The sequence below is a fragment of the Mobula birostris genome, chromosome 2, assembly GCF_030028105.1.
Source record: "Mobula birostris isolate sMobBir1 chromosome 2, sMobBir1.hap1, whole genome shotgun sequence".
NCBI classification, from domain to species: domain Eukaryota; kingdom Metazoa; phylum Chordata; class Chondrichthyes; order Myliobatiformes; family Myliobatidae; genus Mobula; species Mobula birostris.
This window is the reverse complement of record NC_092371.1, coordinates 57,236,864-57,250,893: the sequence shown is the minus strand read 5'-3', so window position 1 is coordinate 57,250,893 and position 14,030 is coordinate 57,236,864. Positions and strand designations below refer to the sequence as shown.

General features: G+C 41.0%; 1 protein-coding gene across 3 annotated transcripts in view; it reads right to left on the bottom strand.

Annotated features, from left to right (window-relative positions):
* Positions 1-14,030, bottom strand: part of LOC140186831 (regulator of G-protein signaling 20-like) — a 140,225-nt gene that overhangs the window by 11,776 nt on the left and 114,419 nt on the right. For all 3 annotated transcript variants that reach the window (XM_072241463.1, XM_072241452.1, XM_072241472.1), the window contains exons 3-4: positions 12,668-12,742; positions 2,623-2,857 (exon numbers count right to left, since the gene is read on the bottom strand). In XM_072241463.1, the coding sequence (XP_072097564.1) occupies positions 2,623-2,857; positions 12,668-12,742 (310 nt within the window). The remainder of the gene's footprint in view (positions 1-2,622; positions 2,858-12,667; positions 12,743-14,030) is intronic.

The following is a 14,030-nucleotide window of genomic DNA, read 5'->3' as shown; positions in this document are numbered from 1 at the left end:
CCCACGACCTATGAAATGCTCCCACTGGCATGTGTCTGAAATAGCCTCTGACAACTGAGTCCAGCCCCTGGTCTTCATATGTGGCGTAACAACTAAACCTGGCAGAACCCTTTCTGCTGACAGAAGTAAGGGCAAAGATGGGTTACTAGCACCATAAAACTAGTAGTTCCAGGCAGATGGGGCTCACAGCCATGGTTATCAACTCCTCTAGGAGAAGGAAAACTCTGATCTCAAACTCCCATTACCTTTTGGCTATACCCACTCAAGGGGAAAGCTTCGGGAGTAAACCCCCAAGGAAAAATCTGGAGCTGGAGCCTCTAAGGCAGTACCATGTCAACACTGACTGGTAACTCCTACAATTACACTAGTGCCAAACTGTACCAGTCTCTGCTATTCCTTTGGATTCCTCAGCAGCGTGGAGAGTGGGAGCCTGTTGCATGAGCAACAGCTTGCTCCGTATCGTATTGCCTGGCTTGCATATCGAACATAGGCAGCTAGGATGCAACATCCATGGTTGATCCTGATCAACGGAGGGCCTCAATTCTTAAAAGCGTTGCTGTTGAAGCAGACATTTTTCAAAGTGTGCTGATCCAAAGCTGTCAGAAACGGAGACCGCACATTTATGATGGACTTACAGCAGCAAATGAGGATCAGTGACATTTAGAAACAGTTAAGGCACAAATACATAAAAACGGGTAAAAGCTTTTTAAAAATCAGTAAATTGAATGGGTTTATTACAACAAAATATGCTTCATTGATCTTGGATCTAGATCAGCAATCATACTCAAATGAATGATGCCACCTTCCTTTTTGTATGGTCGGAACTGCCTTGTACAGTGCTGAGTCTAGAATCCCCAAGGAACCACATAAATGAATAATGTATCTAACAGCTCAAGTGATGACGAATACTTTACATACATTACCAATAATGAAAATTTCTTCTCAAATATTGGGAGTAATTCTGGCCACTGCTTCTCAGCTATATAAATCGTAAAGCACAACATAAAGTAGGGTGGTATTCCATTTGAAAGTTTAAACGATGATTTATCAATCCCAGTTTATCCAATTTTTCTTCAAAAGTAGAATTTACCAAGCTGGACAATTACTTTGCAAATCTTGTCTTCACCCTTTAATGCAATCACATCTTTCTATTTATGTGACCAGAACAGAATATAATAATGCCCCAACAATAATTGGACACAATTCTTGCATAACCTCTCTGCTCTCTGCTCTGTGCCTTGACTAATTAGGGAAGTATCTCGTGCCCTTTCAATCCACCTTATCTGCTATTAAGTAACCATCCATACTCTTCAATGTATCCCCCATTATGCGGCCTTAACCTCTGAGTTTTCCCGAATTCCATTTGACACTTATTTGTTTAACTGACCAATTCGTAACTTTGATTATTATACTTTACTATGTCTGCTAATTTAAGTATAAATAAATCATTTATATAAAACAAAAGTCAAAGGACCAACAGGGAATGATCTTACTCGCCAAAGCACCTGTCAACTATTTCCCGTTTCCTGCTACTCAAGTCAATTTTCCACTCTGCCATAGAATACATATCCATTTAATTTCTTTGACAAGTCTGCTGTGTTGGGCCTTGTCAGAAAGCCCTGTTCAAATGTACAGCCTGCATACCTCATTAATCCTCCCGTATAATTCATGAAACAAAATTAGTTTGACATAACAAACCTGTACTGATTCTGCTTGATTAATCTGGATCCATCTACATGAGTTATAGTCTTCATCAGAATTTATTTCAGTAATTTGTTCAACACTGAAGTTAAACTGATTGGTGTGTAACTAGAGCAACACACACAAAATGGTGGAGGAGCACAGCAGGTCAAGCAGCACCTATGGACATGAATAAACAGCCAAAGTTTCAGGCAGAGACCTTTCATCAGGAGAGGGTTCCTCCAGCATTTTGAGTGTGTTGCTCTGGAATGCTCTGTGTTCAAAATGTGTAACTATGTAACTAAATCAGCTTTTCACTCCTACTTTAAACAGTGATACCAAAGGGACAGTCACCTTAGTTGTCCAGTACCAAACCTATGGCTAGGTGTAAGTTAAAAAAAAATGATGGTGACAACCTCTGCTGTTTTTAACAGTGAGAAACATTGTTCACCCACTTCAAAGATGGCAAAACCTTTATTGCTTCCTGTTTTGCTTTGTTTATCCCATTCAATACTTAGCATATATTCTTCTTAACTGATTACAGCAATACCGGCTTCTGCAGAAACAGGTGCAAAGTTTTAACTAAGAACCCAGTACACATCCTCTGCAAACAGGTTAAAATTTTGGTCCCAAGTATATCCTAATTTTTCCTCAATTATAACTCTGTTCTTTATGCAACACCTTTAGATTTTCTTTGATATTACCTGGTCGTACTTCCTTTTGCTCTTGCTTTGCTTTCTCTATTTCACTTCTAATTTTACCCCTATATTTTCTACATTTTTTCAAGGATTTCTATACATAATTTTCTAATTGACTGAAGTGGGTTACTAAATTAGGTCTCCTCTGAGTCATAATTCCAATGAATGGAGGAACAGACTTAATGGACTGAATAGATATCTGCTCTGTGATTTTAAAATAGAATGCAAGATATATAAAATTTACCTCTTTAGGAGAAAGTATTGAAATAAAGTCTTCATAGATAATTCGTGCTTTGTCCTCAATGGCACTTTTATTTGCTTCACTTTTGAGATCTTCACATGCTAGCCAAAAGAGCATATTTTCTTCACTGTATTCAGTTCTTAAGAATTCTCTGAAGGTATTTCTGCCTGCAGGAGTTTTCAGTAGCTTGTCAAAGGATTGAGCCCATAAATGCACCTCTTCTGCTGTTGGATTTGCACTGTGCACAGCATAATCATTGAAAACAAGATAAATAAGACAAAATTATATACTTAAAATCTCTTGGTTTGATTTAGAGCTGCTGGATTTTATTAACATTGTCTAATGAACCACATTACCCAAGATCCACAAATATGCATTTATTAAAAACTACCATGTACCCAGTGGTAGAGAACTGTGCAGATTAACTGTGATGTTTAAAGAATCCTAGCAGTCAGTTTAAAAAACCTTTCATTCAAGCTTAAAAGGCCACCTCCAGAGGATATACTTGGAGTACTATAGGTTTACATTATCTACAGAAGAATCCAGGAATAATGCATTAACCAAGTACAGCAGAAGTACATTAAAACATTTTAAAATCAAATCTATTGAAGCTTATTTATATTACATTATAGCTTGAAGAGTTGTACAGTATTGTATAGGTCTATGATCCCTTATAAATAGAAGCAATGTGTTTTTCCACTATTGAAAAGAAGCATTAAGTGCTTGAGAAATCAGAAACAGCAACGTACCCCAGCCATGAAACTCCCCTTGAAATCTCTACAGAAAACAAATCCTAACACCAATCCTATTGTATGCCTGTCAGAAGTGTCTTTTGCTTTAATATTTCTGAATATCTCTGATATTAAAATGCATACATACTAAAATCAGTTTCTAATCAGGCACTGGTTCACAGAGAAGATTCCTCAGTCTTGGAACATAGGTGAGATTGCTGACAGAACTTGATGAGTTAGTTTGGGGCTTCTGCATGCATGCAGCAGTCCTGAAACTTGCCCGTATCTACACTGCAAATTGCATTATCTCCTTGTATTACTACAGGCAAAACCTAGTAAGATCTGATATTATTCAGTGGTTTGGATTTTAATGCCACTGTTTATATTGTCACTGTTACACACAAAATGTATTATTGATGTCTCATTCAAGATCAAAGAAGATAAACAGACAATAGACAATAGGTGCAGGAGTAGGCCATTCGGCCCTTCGAGCCAGCACCGCCATTCACTGTGATCATGGCTGATCATCCACAATCAGTATCCAGTTCCTGCCTTATCTCTATAACCTTTGATTCCGCTATCTTTAAGAGCTCTATCCATATCTTTCTTGAAAGTATCCAGAGACTTGGCCTCCACTGCCTTCTGGGGCAGAGCATTCCACATATCCACCACTCTCTGGGTGAAAAAGTTTTTCCTCAACTCTGTTCTAAATGGCCTACCCCTTATTCTTAAACTGTGGCCTCTGGTTCTGGACTCACCCATCAGCGGGAACATGCTTCCTGCCTCCAGCGTGTCCAATCCCTTAATAATCTTATATGTTTCAATCAGATCCCCTCTCCAGTGTATACAAGCCCAGTTGCTCCAATCTTTCAACATATGACAGTCCTGCCATCCCGGGAATTAATCTTGTGAATTTACGCTACACTCCCTCAATAGCAAGACTGTCCTTCCTCAAATTTGGAGACCAAAACTGCACACAATACTCCAGGTGTGGTCTCACCAGGGCCCTGTACGGCTGCAGAAGGACCTCTTTGCTCCTATACTCAATTCCCCTTGTTATGAAGGCCAGCATGCCATTAGCTTTCACTGCCTGCTGTACCTGCATGCTTGTGTTCAGTGACTGATGTACAAGGACACCTAGATATCGTTGTACTTCTCCTTTTCCTAACTTGACTCCATTCAGATAATAATCTGCTTTCCTCTTCTTACCACCAAAGTGGATAACCTCACATTTATCCATCTGCCATGCATCCGCCCACTCACCCAGCCTGTCCAAGTCACCCTGCATTCTCATAACATCCTCCTCACATTTCACACTGCCACCCAGCTTTGTGTCATCTGCAAATTTGCTAATGTTACTTTTAATCCCTTCATCTAAATCATTAATATATATTGTAAACAGCTACGGTCCCAGCACTGAACCCTGCAGTACCCCACTGGTCACCGCCTGCCACTCCGAAAGGGACCCGTTAATCACTACTTTTTGTTTCCTGTCAGCCAGCCAATTTTCAATCTATGTCATTACTCTGCCCCCAGTACCATGTGCCCTAATTTTGCCCACTAATCTCCTATGTGGGACTTTATCAAAGGCTTTCTGAAAGTCCAGGTACACTACATCCACTGGCTCTCCCTTGTCCATTTTCATAGTTACATCCTCAAAAAATTCCAGAAGATTAGTCAAACACGATTTCCCCTTCATAAATCAATGCTGACTCAGACCTATCCTGTTACTGCCATCCAAATGTGTCGTAATTTCATCTTTTATAATTGACTCCAGCATCTGTCCCACCACTGACGTCAGGCTAACCGGTCTATAATTCCTTGTTTTCTCTCTCCCTCCTTTCTTGAAAAGTGGGACAACATTAGCCACCCTCCAATCCACAGGAACTGATCCTGAATCTATAGAACATTGGAAAATGATTACCAATGCGTCCACGATTTCTAAAGCCACCTCCTTAAGTACCCTGGGATGCAGACCATCAGGTCCCGGGGACTTATCAGCCTTCAGACCCAACAGTCTATCCAACACCATTTCCTGCCTAATATAAATTTCCTTCAGTTCATCCATTACCCTAGGTCCTTTGGCCACTATTATATCTGGAAGATTGTTTGTGTCTTCCCTAGTAAAGACAGATCCAAAGTACCTGTTCGGCTCGTCTGCCATTTCCTTGTTCCCCATGTGACAAAAAACCAAGTTATCAGAAGATTGATGCTAATGAGAGAGATAAGTGAGACAATGGAGAAACATTCAAAAATGTTAATGAGGGAGAAGAAAGAGATAACGGAAAGAGACACCAGTCCGAGTATTGACAGACTGATTGCTTTGAACTTGAACTGTTTGAAGTTTGATGGACAGGTGATACACCAGCAGGGGGATAAAAAGAACAGGTTCACTAAGGCAAGACACAAACCACGAGATCACGAGATAACGAGACCCTGGACGAGCGGTGTGCCCTCACAAGTTGGTGGGAGTTGGAGGTCTGCTCGCGGGAACCGACCATAGACGCACAGGGTGAAAAGGGTACGATCGGTGGGAACTTGGTGTGTGTGTCTGCCCTTGCCTGGGTGCCAGGTTCACCGCGGAAGAACATTTGTATCCGGAACGGAGGGGTCACAGTCGGTGACCACAGAAGACATTAAAAGGGTTCACCCGAAAGCTAACTGCGAAGAACAAAGGTCTGTCTGAATCAGATTTGCATATTATCTCTGTCTCTCCAACGGCACAACAGCGATTACTGCGAACTGTACTAAGCTGAACTGAACTCTGCGTCACTTGAGATTGATCATTTTACCCCTAGACTGCAATAGAGCTTGTTTGATTCCTATTACCCTAGTTCTGTGTACATGTGTGTTCTATCATTGCTAATCTGTTGTATTCATATCCTTACGATTAGAGTACTGTGTTACTTATTTCTTTAATAAAACTTTCTTAGTTCCAGTAATCCAGACTCCAACCAAATGGTCCATTTCTGCTGGTTTGGCAACCCAGTTACCGGGTACGTAACACCCATAATAAATTCACCCTTTTCTGTCTTCAAGGGCCCAATTTTGGTTTTAACTATTTTTTTCCTTTTCACATACCTAAAGAAGCTTTTACTATCCTCCTGTATATTCTTGGCTTGTTTACCTTCGTACCTCATTTTTTTCCGCGTATTACCCTTTTAGTTATCTTCTGTTGCTCTTTAAAAGTTTTCCAGTCCTCCGTCTTCCCACTAATCTTTGCTATGTTATACTTCTTTTATCTTGATACTGTCCTTTACTTCCCTCGTCAGCCACGGCCTCCCCTTATTCCCCTTAGGATCTTTCTTTCTCTTTGGAATGAACTGATCCTGCACCTTCTGCATTATTCCTAGAAATACCTGCCATTGTTGTTCCACTATCATCCCTGCTAGGGTATTGTTCCACTGAACTTTGGCTAGCTCCTCCCCACATAGCTCCATAGTTCCCTTTTCCCTTCAACTGTAATACTAACACTTCCAATTTTCCCTTCTCCCTCTCAATTTGTAGATTAAAACTTATCATATTATGATCACTACCTCCGAATGGTTCCTTTACCTCGAGGTCCATGATCAAATCCAGTTCATTGCACAACACTAAATCTAGAATTGCCTTCTTTCTGGTAGGCTTCAGTACAAGCTGTTCTAAGCATCCATCTCAGAGGGACTCCACAAACTCCCTTTCTTGGGGTCCAGTACCAATCTGATTCCTCCAGTCTACCTGCATGTTGAAATCCCCCATAACAACTGTAGCATTACCTTTGTGACATACCAATTTTAACTCCTGATTCAACTTACACCCTACATCCAGACTACTGTTTGGGGGCCTGTAGATAACTCCCATTAGGGTCTTTCTACCCTTAGAATTTCTCAGTTCTATCCATACTGACTCTACGTCTCCTGATTCTATGTCCCCCCTCGTAAGGGACTGAATATCATTCCTCACCAACAGAGTCACCCCACTCCCTCTACCCATGAGTCTGTCTTTTCGATAGGACGTATACCCTTGAATATTCATTTCCCAGGCCCTGTCCACTTGAAGCCATGTCTCTGTTATTCCCACAACATTATACTTACCAATTTCCAACTGTGCCTCAAGCTCATCCACTTTATTTCTTATACTCCGTGCATCCATATACAATACTTTTAATTCATTACTCCCCTCACCTCCCATATCAATTCCTATTTCACTTGGCCATACTGTACGATCCCTTCTTGAGCTTTCTGCTCCATTGATTCTGTTGTCTTTCTTAACTTTTCTTATTCTTACTTTCCCTTTAACTCCATCCGTATATTTCCAGTTCATCCCCTCCCCCCACTACTTAGCTTAAACACACCCGTGTTGCAGTGGCAAACCTACCTGCCAGAATGCTGGTCCCCCGCCTATTAAGGTGCAACCCGTCCCTTTTGTACAATTCATCCTTACTACAAAACATACCTCAGTGGTCCAAGAATGTAAGTCCTTGCTTCCTGCCCCAGTTCCTCAGCCACACATTCAGATCCATTATCCCCCTGTTCCTGCCCTCTCCAGCACGAGAAACTGGAAGCAAACCGGAGATATCCACCCTGGAGGCCCTACTTTTCAGCCTTCTTCAGAGTAAGTACGTATAATCATCACTGAGTGAATAGATATGGTGGTGTGCTATGTGATAATCAATGTTTATAACAATGAAAGATTAAATACAGGCATTCAAGTATGATTTATTTGTTATCCATAACTATAATAGGCCATTGAAAATATCTTCAGTGAAGAACCAGTGTTGAAATAAAACTCTACAAATGATGTCAAATTTATTTGACATCCTTGCAAACAGCCTAATTGCTATGTCTGCCCATACACCTCCTCCCTCACCGCCATTCAGTACCCCAGGCAGTCCTTCCAGCTGAGGCAACACTTCACCTGCGAATCTGCTGGGGTCATCCATTGTGTCTGGTGCTTCCAATGTGGCTTCCTCCACATTGGTGAGACCCATCATAAATTGGGGACTGCTTCATCGAGCACCTCTGCACTATATACCACAAGAAGAACTTCCCAGTGACCAAACATTTCAATTGCAATTCCCATTCCCATTCTGACGTGTCAGTCCATGGCCTCCTCTTGTGCCAAGATGAGGCCACTGTTTGGGTGGAGGACCAACACCTCACATTCCATCTGGGTAGCCTCCAACCTGATGCCATGAATATCAATCTTTTTCCTTCCAGTAAACAAATTTCCTTCCCTCCTCTTCCCCTATGTCCCACTCTAACCTTCACCTCTTCTCGCCTGCCAATTACGTCCCCTGGGTCCCTTCTCCTTCTCTTTCTCCTATGGTGTACTCTCCTCTCCCATCAGATTCCTTCTTCTCCAGTCCTTGACCTTTCCCACCCACCTGACTTCACCTATCACCTTCCAGCTAACTTCCTTCCCCTCCCCCCACCTTTTATTTTGACATTTTCCCCTTCGTTCTCCATCCTGAAGAAGGGTCTCGGCCCAAAACGTTGACTGATTACTCATTGCCATAGATGCTGTCTGACCAGCTGAGTTACTCCAGCATTTTGTGTTGCTTTGGATTTCCAGCATCTGCAGAATTTCTTGAGTTTTTCAATTTTATTTATTTATTTCATGGATGCGGATGGTGCTTGTAAGATCAGCATTTAATGCCCATCTTCAAATGCCAATGACTGTTAACCATCTTCATCAACCACTACAGATTTAGTTAAGTGGTGTCTATCCGTAGTGCTGTTAGATGCAGAAATAAATCACTTTAAACAGAGGTTTGCTAGGTCACTTTGTAATTAAAATTCAATGGACCTAGAATCACCAATAAACATAGCAGGATAAGCAGTACAATTAGCTTTCACAACATCATGTTTGTTATTTTATTTCATGGAACAGTCCCTTCTGGTCCAGTAGTCCACTAATTTAACCCAAGCTTGAAAGAGGTAGCATAAGAGATTGTGGTGGCATTAGAAATGATCTTTCAAAAATCATTGGACTCTGGCATGGTGCCAGATGATGGGAAAATTGCAAGTGTTACTCCGCTCTTTAAAAAAGGAGGAAGGCAGCAGAAAGGAAATTATAGATCAGTTAGCCTGACCTCAGTGGTTGGGAAGATGTTAGAATCAATTGTTAAGGATGAGGTGTTGGAGTACTTAGTGACACAGGACAAGATAGTACAAAGTCAGCATGGTTTCCTTCAGGGAAAATCCCGCCTGACGAATCTGTTGGAATTCTTTGAGGAGATTACAAGTAGGGTAGACAAAGGGGAGGCAGTGGATGTTGTATATTTGGACTTTCAGAAGGCCTCTAACAAGTTGCCACACATGAGGCTGTTTACCAAGGTGAGAGCCCATGGTATTACAGGAAAGTTAATAACATGGTTAGAGCATTGGCTGATTGGTAGGAGGCAGCATTGGGAATAAAATATTCATTATCTGGTTGGCTGCCAGTGACTAGCGGTGTTCCATTGGGGTTAGTTTTAGGACCACTTCTTTTTATACTGTATATAAATGATTTTAGATGATGGAATAGATGGCTTTGTTGTCTTTTTATGCTGTATATAAATGACTTATGTGATGGAATAGATGGCTTTGCCAAGTTTGCAGATGGTACAAAGATTTGTGGAGGAGCAGGTAGTGTTGAGGAAACAGGTAGGATACAGAAGGACTTAGACAGATTAAGAGAACGGGCAAGAAAGTGGCAAATGAAATACAGTGTTGGAAAATGCATGGTCATGCGCTTTGGTAGTAGAAATAATGTGCAGACTGTTTTCTAAATGGGGAGAAGATCCCGGAATCTGACATGCAGAGCGACTTGGGAGTCCTTGTGCAGAACACCCTGAAGGTTAACTTGCAGGTTGAGTCAGTGGTGAGGAAGGCAAATGCCATGTTAGCATTAATTTCAAGAGGTCTAGAATACAAGAGCAAGGATATGATACTGAGGCTTATTAAGGCACAGGTGAGACCTCACCTTGAGTATTGTGAACAGTTTTGGGCCCCTCATCTTGGAGAGGGTCCAGAGGAAGTTCACAAGGATGATTCCAGGAATGAAAGGGTTATCACACATTTGAAGGCTCTAGGTCTGTACTCGCTGGAATTCAGAAGGATGAAAGGGGATCTCATTGAAGTCATTCCAATGTTGAAAGGCCTAGACAGAGTAAATATAGAAAGGATATTTCCCATGGTGGGAGAATCTAGGGCAAGAGGGCATAGCCTCAGGAGAGAAGGGTGCCCTTTAAAAACAGATGTGGAGAAATTTCTTTAGCCAGAAGGTGGTGAATTAGTGGAATTTGTTGCCACATGCAGCTGTGGAGGCCAGGTCATTAGGCGTATTTAAGGCAAGATTGATAGGTTCTTGATTGGACATGGCATCAAAGATTACAGGGAGAAGGCCGGGAACTGGGGTTGATGGCCTAATTCTACTCCTATGTGTTATGGTCTTATGGTCTAAATCACAAGATAAGTTACAATGAATAATTAACCTACTACCTGGTACATTTTGGTCAATGGGAGGAAATCAGAGCACCTGGAGGAAATCCACATGGTCACGGGGAAAATGTATGAACTCCTTCCAGATGACGCCGGAACTGAACTCCAAACTTAGGAACTGTAATAGCATTGAGCTAATTGCTATGTTATCATGGTGCCCTTATTTAAACAACTAAATTTAAATTATGCGAGAGAGAGAGAGAGAGAGAGAACAAGAAATGATGATATCATGCAGAAAGTGGTCAAGGTAACTGTTATTTTGCAAATAACAACATAAAATACTGGAAATGTTAACAGAGAGAAAAAGTTCAAGTTTAATTATCATTCAGCCATACATTAATATAGCTGGTGTTCTTTTGAAGCCAAGTTGCAAATTGCATTACCAACAACACACAGCAGTCTGCACATAGCACAAATAGCACATATGGTTACAATTTTTGGAAAACATATAGGCACATAGAAAAATAATAATATAGTGCAAGTCCCCGAGTGGCACGACTGATGGTAAGTTGTTCTGGTCCAGTTGTGTCCTTCCATCAGGGAAACACTGGAGGGCAGCATTGATGGGAGGGGGCCAGCACTGATTGCAGCTTGCACACAGAGGCCCCTGCTCTCTTACACTGCCTCTGGTGTCTCCACCCTGGGCGACTGCAACAACTGAGGCAACTCCCCTGCCGTTGGTCTTGCCAATGAACCAGTGAACTGGACTTGCAGCATTCCACATTACCTGTGTGCAACAGGGTCTTGCAATCATAATAAAAATGTCCCAGACAATTGAACGCACTGTGCACCATCTCAGCACAATGGTATGCAACAAGTCCAGGCGCCAACACAACAGTATGCAATAAGTCCAGTTCCATCGCTATTGAGCTGCTTGCTGATGGGATAGTCCTGTAGAACTTGGTGTTCCGAGTTTCCAACAGTGACTTGCGACAGTAAAAGAGACGTACCGGGTGTACAAATACACCTTTGTTTGGACCCAGAGTGGTCACCATGTTTGCGCATGCTGCTGTCCTACTAGAAGCAATGCAGAAGGCTTGGGGTGCAGAGGACAGTTAAGGTGATTCTGCATCTTCAAAGCATTGTCTTTCAGCATTTCCTTTGGGTCTCCCTCGTCTGCCCTTCTACTTGCACCTGTCCCTGTCCTATTCCTGATGCCTTCTCCTTTTTCATGCAGTGTTATTATAAAATATAGATAGATAGATTTCCTAATTGTGTATTATATAGAATATATTCAGTTCAAACTGTGGATAACAGAATGAATTGGTTATTATCATGATACAGTTAATAAACTATCCCTCAAAAGAGTGGGTTTCATGCTGATTAGCTGGTCGTTTTATTCCATGTTGTGTTCTAAATTCAACTGTCTAATATTACCAACATCTTTCCTTTTATTTGAATGACTCCTGAATTGGGAATTTCCATTCTATCTATTATCTCAAATTTTCATTTCGAATGATAGGGAAAGACATATTCTTGACCATTTTCAAATTTGTCCTGGATGTAGCCACACAATTGAAGTTTGCCATCTTCACTAGTCAATTTAAGGTAAGCTGTGCAGACAAGAAGACTATGACTACAGTTAAATAATAGCCATCAATGAGGGAAGTAAGAGATAATGAAGCACTAAAGGAAAGTGCAAATAGCAAGACAAAAAACATTCATTATTTCACACTCCACTACATGCTGAACCTATTAATATAGCACACATCTTAAGGTACCATTAACACTAAGGGATTTGTAGGTCTGGCATCCTTTACAGGGTTCAAACATTTAAATAATAAATACATAAATATTACACTTGGAAAGATATATAGTGCCTTTTACTTTTAAAATGTGCACATCTCAACTTACCTTGGTTCACAGTTCTCCATGTTTTCCATTATAATATTGTGAGATGGCCTTCTAATTCGATCATCATCTTCTCTCCTAGTAAAAAGACTGGAAGTTAATAATTGTGTTTTTTTTAAACTGCATATTTGTCAGTATGACATGAATAGGTTTGGACAAGACCAAGGAACATCAACTCAATTAGATCATAGCTATATTTTTATTGGTCCAGTTTATTAGATTTGACAGTTTTGTGTCTATAGCTCCAAGCTTGACATTTTGTATGTTAAAGATTATTGTGACTTCTGGCTCATCACCCATTAACATGGCAGAGGCTAAATGATAAAGAAAAAAATATATATATACTCTAAGGAATGTTGGCAATTAGGGGTCAGGAAAAAGGATGCTGTTTTAGCTTCCTAAGGACATACAATGTTTAAAGTAGGTAGTTTTGGCAAAATATGCATGCAGACAATACAAATTTGTTATGGAGGTTTTCAAAAGCAGCAATGTAACTGGCAGAAAAAGTGAACAAACTTCTCTTCTTCAAGAGGAATGCAAATGTGATATTGCCTGGAAGGATCAGCTGAATTTCTGTCACTATCACTCTTCACACGAGAAAAAAAAATTAGCAACTTAATAATGCTGCAAAAAGCATTATACTATTGAATTCTGTACAGTTCTGGTCAATTCAATATAAGAAGGATGTGGTTGTGCTGGAGAGAGTGCAGAGGAGATTCATCAGGATGTTGTCTGGATTGAAGGACTTTAATTACGGAGGCAAATTGGAAAGTCTGGGCTAGTTTCCTTGGAGTAAGTATAGCTGAGGGATGACCTGATAGAGAAATATGACAATGAAGAGGCACAAACAGGGAAGGTAGCCAGAATCCTTTTCCCACTGTTGGGGGAATTAAAATGTTACGTACCCCGTAACTGGGTTGCCAAACCAGCAGAAATGGATCACTCAGTTGGAGTCTGGATTACTAGAACTAAGAAAGTTTTATTAAAGAAACAAGCAACACAGTAATCGAAAGGATAATAAATGCAACAGTTCAGCAATGATAAACACACGTGCACAGAATTAAGATAACAGCATCAATCAAGCTCTATCGTTGTCTAGGGGTAAATGACCAAATTTCAAAGTGACACAAAAGTTCAGTCCAATTTAGTTCAGTTCGCAGTAATCGTTGCCATGGCGTTGGACAACGTGGGGGGAGAGAGAGAGAGAACGGGAATGACTGATCATTCAGAAACGGCTTCCACTCACAGACCGGTGATATTTGCTCACAAGCAGCTTTCGGGCAGGTCCTTGGTGATGTCACCTGAGGTCACCAACTGTGACCCCTCCTCCAGATGCGGTCGATCCTCTGCAGTGAACCCGGCACCC